We start from the raw sequence: 10,103 nt of genomic DNA, 5'->3' as shown, positions 1-10,103 counted from the left end.
CTAGAACTCAGAGTGAAACAGCCAGCTGGTCTGAAGTGGGGGGAGACATGAGAGAACTCTCAAACTTGCAGATAGTATCCATTTGACCTAACTTACATGGCTAGCTGGCCAGAACTCAATCACGTGAAGACAAAGATGTTTGATACAGGGAGCAAATGTAAATTGCTACAATTTGATTAACTGGACTGATGAACTTTGGCTTATGGATGCAGTTGCTCAAAATTCCAATTGAAATGGAAGGATTCTTCATATCAAGGATCAAGCTTGTCTCTTCAGTACATTGGATTGATAGGGACAGACAACTTATAGACATTGGCTATCAAAAATGGGGTGCTACAGAGGCATAAAGTGGCTGGCTTACAAGCTTTCTTGAGTGTGCTTAGTTTCAGAATGAAGGGAGTAAGGTAGAATCCCCACTGAAATGAAGTATGATTTGTTGAATGCAAAACTGATAATCTATCCTGTAAACCTTCACTCAATTCACAATAAAAACTTTTTTGATAAATTAAAAATAAATAATAAATAAATGAAAGGCTTGAACAAGGTAAATTTGTTCTTAAATTGCATTTCAAAACCACTTTAAAGTACTGGATACACTAGATAACTGTTGTTTAGACCTAATTTGTCATCATCTTATTCAGACAAGATTTTTGTCTTATTAAATTTAAGTCTAATTTCTGTTTTAGTTTTAAGGATAATATTAATAAAATGTTAAAAAGTAATAGCTTAAAGGGCAAGTTTTTAAAACCTAAGTCGCGTTGGCGTCAATTTTATGCAAAAGGAAAAAGAAAAACAAAATCACTTTCACTAAGCCAAAATACTAAAGAAAGAAAAACAGTTAAAATATTAGTTAGGAAAATTTACTCAGCTGCATTTTGTACATTAATTCAATGTCATAGAAAGTTCCTTTTATTGTAATCCAAACAACTGACAGTTTCTGTCAAAATTCTCTCTAGAAAATGTTTTCAGAAGAGCCTAAAAGACTTAGAAATTAAAATTAATCAATTTTATAGCCCCACACACTTACTTTTATACCAAATGACCTTTTATTTAAGCTGTAAACGGATCCAAATCAAAATGGTAAATGTCATTTAAATAAACAAGCTCTTAAACACAAATTTCAATACCTATCAAAAGTCTGGGCTCCTGATGTGGCAATATAGGATAAGCGCTGGATTGTAAACAAAAACATCAGTGGTTTAAACCCACCAGCTGCTCCTCAGAAACCCTGTACAAGGTGGCTATGAGTCAGAATCGACTTAATGGTATGTAACAACAACATCAAATGTCTTGTTTAATTTTTTTTAATTGAACACATATTGCCTTTTTTTCCTTTTTAAAAGTAATCATTGAGAGAAAACAGTTATGTTTATTGTGACTTAAAATTTTTTTTTTTCACATTCAATGAAACCAGGAATCTCTTGGTATGTCTCTAGTCTATAATGAGTTCCATTTCCATGTTGACAGTGGTTTTTATTTAAATATGCAGTGTAAGGTTGTTTCTTAGTATGATGTAGGCAAAAAGCTGAGAAACTAGTTTAAGGAAGAGGGAGGAGTATTCTTTAGTGATTACAAAATAAGATGACAGTTTTAGAATTCATATATAGCATCTTCATCAAAATATCTTGCGTAAGAAGCATCACCTGCATACTTCTGATATTCTGATTTTTTGCAGATGAGCCTAATGCCTGTAATATAGATTGTTGTTGTTATTAGATGCCCTCCAGTTGGTTCCAACTCACAGCAACCCTATGCACAACAGAACAAAACACTGCCCAGTACTGCGCTATCCTGACAATTGTTAAATTTGAGTCCATCGCTGCCATCACTGTGCCACTATATCTCCTTGGGGGCGGGGGGGGGGTCTTCTCTTTTTTGTTGACCCTCCACTTTAACAAGCATGATGTCCTTCTCCAGGAATGGAGAATTACTTGTCTGAAGTATGAGTGATGAAGTCTCAGTGTCCTGACTTCTAAGGAGTATCTTGGTTATACTTCTTCAAACACAGATGTGTTTGTTCTTTTGGCAGTCCATGGTATTTTCAATATCCTTCTCCAACACCATAACTCAAATGCATCAATTCTTCTACAGTCTCCCTCAGTCACTGTCCAACTTTCACATGCATATGAGGTGAATGAAAAATGCCACAGCTTGGGCCAGGCACACCTTACTCTTCAAACTGATTATCTTTGCTCTTAAACACTTTAACGAGGTCATGTGCAGCAGATGTGCCTAATGTAATACTTTGTTTTTTTCCTTGATTTCTGCTTCCATGAGCATTGATTGTGGATTCAACCAAAAATAAGTTTTTGGCAACTTCAATCTTTACCCATTTATAATAAGGTTATTTATTGGTCCAATAGCGAGGAATTTTGTTTTCCACTTTTTTTTTTTTTTTTACCATGAAGGGCATTATAGTTTATTTTAAAAAAACTGTACCATGCTGATGGCCACGACCAGCATACACGTTATGATGGCTTTTCTCTTGGTATGAACACTGCAGTGTTGTTGTATACTGAAATGTTTCAATATGACCAAGAACATCAGAGAAATCAAGATCGTACGTGAGAATGTGCGCTAATTATTCTGGTGTTCCACCTCACAGAATTCATTTAAACTCTTTATCAATCAGTGGCATAATGCTATGTAGTTATGAAGAGCAAACATTGTCTTGTAAGTAGGCAGTATGAACTTACACTTCCTTGTATGCTAATCTTCAGGTTTGATCATTTAAACTATGGCCATCCAGGCTAATGCACAATCATATAAGACCTCAGATACCTCCATGTAACCATTGCACAGGTTTAGTGATTCTACGTAATAATAATAACAAAAAAAAAAAGCAAAGCAAACTACCCTCAAAATAAAGAGGAAGACAAAAGTGTTTCCCAAATCATTTGAAAAGCATAATTCTTTAAACATTATAATCTCCAAATTTCTTCAGTAAAATAAACATTTATCCATATATGATGTTTTTCATCTGTGGAATTATATTTTTAAATCAAAAACATAAAGCTGGGGACTGTTTCACATGCCTGTAGTACAGAGTCACATGATGTTAAAACTGACTCTCTAGTAACCTAAGGTATAATATTTTTACCATATACCAAAATTTTGGTATCTGATCTTAAAAGTGCAACCGATGAGATTTCAGAGATTAAATGTGCTGTTGAGTATTTATTTCAATAACACTTTCTTTTTATGCCTATCTGCAAACTGACCTTTTTCTGTAGTCAATATGACTCAACAATTGTTCAAACTGACCTCTTTACTGATCGTGTTACCATTTCAGTACCAAGGGATTTCTGAGGCAGCATTGTTTGATTTATAAAAACAGTGGATACTTTAACCTTGAAGTGACAGTTTTTAAATCTGCAAATTCAAGGAATTTTGTTTTCTTTGCACTGAGGTGAAATCCACACTGAAGGCTGTAGTTTTTGATCTTCATCAGTATTTTAAATGCTCTTTACTTCTAGCAAACAAGGATGTATCATCTGCATATCGCAGGTTGTTAATGAGTCTTCCTCCAATGCTGATTCCATGGTTTTCTTTATATAATCCAGCGTCTCATAGTATTTGCTCAGCATACAGACTGAATAAATATAGTGAAAGAATACAACCCTTGTGCACACCTTGCCTTATTTTAAACCACTCAGTATTCCCTTGTTCTGCTTGAATGACTGCCTCCTAATCTATGTACAGGTTCCTCATGAGCAAAATTAAGTGTTCTGGAATATGCATTCTTTGCAATATTATCCAAAGTTTGCCATGATACGCACAGTAAAAAGCCTTTGCATAGTCAATAAAGTACAAGCAAACAACTTTCTGGTATTTTCTGTTTTCAGCCACGATCCATCTGACATCAGCAGTAATATCCCTAGTTCCATGTCCTCTTCTGAATTCTACTTGAGTTTCTGGCAGTTCCCTGTTGACATACAGCCATTATTTGAATTATCTTCAGCAACATTTTACTTACATGAGATATTAATGATTCCCATATCCCATTCGGTTACCTCTCTTTAGAATTGGCACAAATAAGGATGTTTTCCAATCAGTTGGCCAGGTACAAAATATAGGAGGGGCTTCAAAGAGTTTGTGGGAAAATTCCTTTACCTTTTAATGCCATTTTCTACAAAGTTTTTGAAGCCCACTTGTATGCATGTGCAAAGGATGCCAGATTGAGTCATACTGAGAGCAAAGATAAAGATCTCTTTCCTGGATATTCCAAGTGTTTTAATCCTGTGAAACACACACTTGCAAACAGTGCTAACATTACTGTTTGATAACATACCCACACTGGCCTATTTGATTTCCACCATGCCAATATCCTATAGAATCATGATGTCGGCAACAGGTCTGACTCGGCAAGATGCTGGACAGGGCACTGTGGGTGAGAGTTGGAACTGAGGGTCAAAGGACATGGGTCACATTCCATCCCCCACCTCAACCTATCAACCCTAAACCAATGTCACTACACACTAGTCTATTCCAACTCATAATGACTCTATATAGGATTTCTGAGACTATAAATCTTTATATTTGATTGCTGTTAGTAGAATAACTGTTGTTGTTGTTAAGTCCCATTGAGTCCATTCCAACTCATTAGCAACCTTGTATACGGTTTCCTAGGAGCGGCTAGTGGGTTTGAACCACTGACCTTAGGATTCATATGAACTTACGATCCAGTGCTTATCTGACAGTACCATAACAGGACTATTAGTAGGGCAATAGTGATTATTATAATTACTACTCTGCTTAGCCCAAAGTCCTGGTGTGGTGCTGTAGGATAATTCTGCTAAACACAAGATGTTGTTGTTGTTCAGTACTGTAGAGTTGGTTCCAATTCATAGTGACCTCGCACAGAGTTTCCGAGGCTGTAAATCTTTACAGGAGCAGAAAGCCTCATCTTTCTCCTGAGGAATGGCTGTAGTTTTGAACTGTCGACCTTGAGATTAGCAGCCTGATTCATAACCACTACTCTAGATAGGTGATTCAATTACACCAGTTGTTCCTTGGAAACCCTACAGGATTGCTATGTGTTGAAACTGACTCAAAGGTACTTACCTACAATAACAGTGTTTGGCCCAGAAAATATCTTTGTCTCTTTCAAATTCAAGTTCAAATTAGCCCTAAAATCATTAGGCTTTAACCTGGTTGAAGTATAATGTCTCGTGAATGTTCTAGTTCTTTAAACAAATTGTGTTCCATGAATTCTTCCTACTACCAAATACATTATAAGCAAAGGCCTTCAAATTAGGGTTTAGTTGTTCAGATAATTGAAACTGTCAGCTGAGATTCAGAAATTCAGTTTACATTCAACTTTTTCACTCTTATTATAACCAAATGATGTACAACCATGTATAGCAAAAGAATTATCTTCAAGTTATAGTTATCCAGATTCTGCCATAGTGATGATGGTTGTGTGTCATTGACTCAGTTCTGACTTATAAAGACCCTTCATAGAGTTTCTGAGGCTATAAATCTTTATGGGAGCAGAAAGGCTTATCTTTCTCCCAAGGAGTGGCAGGCAGATTCAAACTGCTGTCTTTGTGGTTAGTAGCCCAACATGTAAACCACAAATCCACCAGAGTTCATATATTAAAGAAACAAAAACAGTTGATTGTGACACATGCTGACCCCATGTGTTTCCATGTATACCTGTGCTCCAAAGGCTGAGACTTTTGTAAGTAAATCACCAGGTTTTTTTTCTCAAGGAGCCTCTGCATGTATTTGAACCTGCAGTGTTTCAGTAGTAGTTGAATATGTAACTATCTGTGCCACGGAGGAACACCCAAAAGAATTGTAACAGGCAAATATACTGGGGCACCTACCTCGTTCAAATTGTAGTCTTTTATATCTTTGCATAATTTCTGCTGCAACCATGCATTCAATCTAAGGGAAAAAATAAACAAGGAGTATAGGAAACTGAGGACTAGAATCTAACATAATATAAACCTTGGCAGGACCTAAAAGACACCAATAAGCTAGGAAGTGCATATTTGTACACATTCCCAAAACCTGAGTTATTTCATTGAACATGCCTCATTCTCTTGTAGATGGCCCTGTTTAGGGCAGGCAGCATCAGGACAGCTAATTGCAGTTTCTAGTCCTTCTTTGATCAAGAGCTCAACATACTGTTTCAGGCACTGAAAGACAAAAAAAAAAAAAAAAAAGTATGTAAACATCTTTACTTCCTTAAGGCCATAGAAGAAGTGATATGATGCATTAAAAAAAGAAGAAGAAAAGGCTCATCAAGTACAATTGTTCCATAACAACTTTATGTTTTTATTGTGTAGCCTAAACAACCATTAAATTACAGGCAATCTTCACTCAACAAATATTTATTGGGTACCTATTCTTTACTAGATTCCTGGTGTGGCATTGCATGAAAAGCACTAGACTGCAAACCTCAAGTTTGGTGGTTCAAACCACCAGCTGCTCCTAAGAAACCTTATACAGGGTTGCCGACTCAATGGCACTTAACAACAACAATATTCTGTGCCAGGACTGTAGCCTTGTTAAGGAAGTTAAGATTAGTGAATTGAGCCCTTTGCACAAACTCAACAAACACAAAAGCCTCAACAAACACAAGAAGTAAGGCAATGAAGGAGGCTGGGAAATAATATTTCTTGATTACATGCATATTCAATGTTATGGACTGTACAAAATACATCACATCATTAATTTAATCCTTAGGCAATCTCCTAGTAAAAGTATTGCTAGTCCACATTTGGGATGTTAAAACTGATATAGCAAAAAGGAAATTATCAGTTTTCCAGATAAGAAAGATCATAGCCTAGATTCAAACCTAGGCTTGCTTGACACTAAGCAGCCTATGCTTTCCTCACTGAGAACTCATTAATATTTACAATCCAGGTTCCACCTCACTTATATGATAATTACTACCAAGTTAGCTACTTGGGAGGGCTGCTTAATATCTGAAAGGAAGTTAAAACAAAACACAAATGGAAGATATTAAATATGAATATGAGGCCTTTACTCAGTACCAATTTACTCTAGCTTTGCAAAGAAAATCTGTTTTAGAAACCCAGTGTTTCCCTGAAAACGACATTATAAATACTAATTACAAGAAATATATGGCATACCTCAGGTAAGCACATTACCAAGACTAGAGACAGAAAGTTTGAAAAGTTTACATGAGAATTCAGAGAACATTGGTATCTAGGGCATTCAGTGAAATGAAAACATTTCCAAATTAATAGCACCTTCAAATCAACTTTTAATCATGATCCTAGTACAATATTTGGAATTTATAATGTTCCGGTTGTTGGGTACAATCAAGTCGATTATGACTCATAGTAAGTTGATGTGTGATAGAGTACAGCTTCCCCATAGAGCTTAGCTCTTTACTGGAGCAGATTGCCAAGTCTTCTCCCATGAAGTTACTTGGTGGGTTTGAACTGCCAAACTTTCAGGTAATAGCCAAGTGCTTCTAAAAGCAATACTCTTCTAATACTATAATTGTAATATTATAATGGCAACTCATCAAATTCATATGCTATGTTGGCAAAATCTCCCTCTCCTCAAATTTATGATCCATTGTATTACAAGAATGTATTTTAATGTTATTATACATTGCTGTCTCTGGTAGCATAGTGGTTATAAATCGGGCTGCTAATCTCAGGGTCAGTAGTTCAAAACTATCAGCTGTTCCACGGGAGAAAGATGAGGCTTTCAGCTCCTGTAAAGATTTACAGCCTCAGAAACCCTATACAGGGTTGCTAGGAGTCAGAACCAACTCCATGGCACATCACAACAACAACATATAATGACAACAATATCATGACATTGTTGTCATTATATTAAAACGTTATCAATGCATAGGCATAAATTGAAATCCAGCTTCAATTTCTACTTGGTTTAGTTCTTTGGCCTAAAACAAACCAAGTCAGTTTATCTCTTTCAGTCTTGTTTTCCCAATCTATAGAGTGGTTTAACCTATGTCTTAGCAGAATTATAAGGGGAAGAACTTAGAAGAGAACATTATAAATCAGATATACTGAATACACAAATCACTATTTGATATGAATGGGTAATTCTCTCTATACCAACAAATTAGAATAACCTATTCTTTAAAAACTCTAGATAACTAAATAAATAAATAAAAGAAATTAAGGCAATCTTCAAAATAAGTTTTCCCAAAGCTTTTCTTAAGTTCAGGGAAGGACCAGCAATGAGGAAGGTGGGGTTAAACTGAGTCTCCATCAACTCTGAGCCCAGATCTGGGAAGCATCAGCTAGCCTGTCTTGGGAAGATATTGAAATGGTTTAGTAGAGCAGTGGCCTGTTTACAGTTGGAAGAAACATGGAATGTCCTGTTTATATTTGTGTGCTACGTGAGGAGATAGAAAGATCATAGCCTTGGAGATGAGAGACTCGTATAAACCTTGTTTCACCACATACATGTCTGATGTCATGAACAAGTTACTTAGGTGTTTGGATCACAGCTCCCTGATGATAACGTAGGGATGCTTGTCATGCAGGGCTTTTGTGACAGAAAGAAAGCATATGTAAGTACCTAGCACATTTTCTGGAGTCCTAGTGTGACAATAGATCATACATGACAATAGATCATACATGACAATAGATCATACATGACAATAGATCATACATAAGCACGGGACTGCTAACCACAAGGTCAGTGATTCAAATTCACCAGCTGCTCCCTGGAAACCCTATGCAGGGTTGCTATGAGTTGGAAACGACACTTAATAACGACTATCATGAGCACACTTTCTGGTACACAGTGTGAACAAAGTAAATAATGCCTTTTGTTATCTGTTGTTTGTCTACCTGGGTGACATTTTTCTTACAGTTATGAGCTCCCAAATATCAAAACCTTAGCAACAATATCATTATTTTGCTTCCTATAATTAACTTTGTATAAACTAGGTCTCTGAAGGGCACTGGAATGCCTTAAACTCATACAATGCCAAAGAACTCTCATAATATTGTGTGGAGCAGTATATAATGGGAACGCTTTATTCTTCCAAAGAAGCAAAATACAACTATTAAAATTAGTTTGAAGTGCATCCTAGGGACATCTATGTCTCTAAACATCATTGTTCAAGAGATTTCATATGGCAAAGACTAGTGAGTCATGTCTAGCAGAAATCTTCCAAACAGTGAACATTCTATGCCACTGAAAATTATCTGCACAATTTTCAAGGTGATTATGCTCTAGAAGTACCAATTGTTTACTATATCAAGAGAGATGAGTATTTGATTTCCTGACCTTGCATCTCTCAAAAACAAACTGGGTCTTCTTCCAGATATAAAGTGAGTCATGATTCATATGGTATGTTTTTAATTTTAATAGCAAAAAGATGTCATGAAGCCCCCTAAATAGGTAAAAATACAGAAACTTCTATAAAAAGAAATACAAAGTCATAAAGCTTATATCGAGGCAGGATTTTATTACCTATTTCATTGCATTTGGCAAATCTTCTGCACAAGACTTCTTTAAAGTATTCAAGAGCAAAGACGTCAGTTTGAGGACTAAAGTGCACCTGGCCCAAACCATGGTATTTTCAATAGCTTTATATGCATGTGAAAGTTCGACAAAGAATAAGGAAGACTGTAGAAGAATTGATATATTTGAGGTTGGGAGTTGGAGACGAATATTAAAAGAACTATGAACTGAGAGAAAAACAAACAAATCCGTGTTCAAAGAAGTACAGCTAGAATGCCGCCTTAAAAGCCAGGATGGACAGACTTCTGTTATACTTCAGATATATCATCAGAATGGACTAGTTTCTGAAGAAAGATACCATGCTTGGTAGAGTGGAGGGTATTAAAAAAAGAGAAAGACCCCCAGTGAGATAAATTGGTACAGTGGCAGCAGCAATGAGCTCAAGTTTAACAATGATTGTGAGAATGGCCCAGGACCCAGCTGTGTTTCATTCTGTTGTGCATGAGCCTTGCTATGAGTTGGAATCAACTTAACAGCAACAACAATAACCATTAATACTAAAAATAACTACAGTAATCAACTGCCTTCTAAGTGCCAGGCACTATGTTAATTCCCTTATTTATATTGGCTTACCAATCAAATGCAATATGCCTCTGAGTTATTACTACCCC

The 10,103-nt window shown here is 36.1% G+C and overlaps 1 protein-coding gene across 1 annotated transcript in view; it reads right to left on the bottom strand.

Moving 5' to 3' along the window:
* The window catches only part of RNF144A (ring finger protein 144A), an 85,929-nt gene that overhangs the window by 42,322 nt on the left and 33,504 nt on the right, over positions 1-10,103 (bottom strand). Inside the window, exons 2-3 of the mRNA XM_006863977.1 lie at positions 6,042-6,146; positions 5,832-5,892 (exon numbers count right to left, since the gene is read on the bottom strand). Coding sequence (XP_006864039.1) covers positions 5,832-5,892; positions 6,042-6,146 — 166 coding nt within the window. The remainder of the gene's footprint in view (positions 1-5,831; positions 5,893-6,041; positions 6,147-10,103) is intronic.

This window comes from Chrysochloris asiatica, unplaced genomic scaffold, assembly GCF_000296735.1.
Source record: "Chrysochloris asiatica unplaced genomic scaffold, ChrAsi1.0 scaffold00058, whole genome shotgun sequence".
Lineage (NCBI taxonomy): Eukaryota > Metazoa > Chordata > Mammalia > Afrosoricida > Chrysochloridae > Chrysochloris > Chrysochloris asiatica.
Note: the sequence above shows the minus strand (reverse complement) of the source record. Positions and strands in the feature narration are given on the sequence as shown.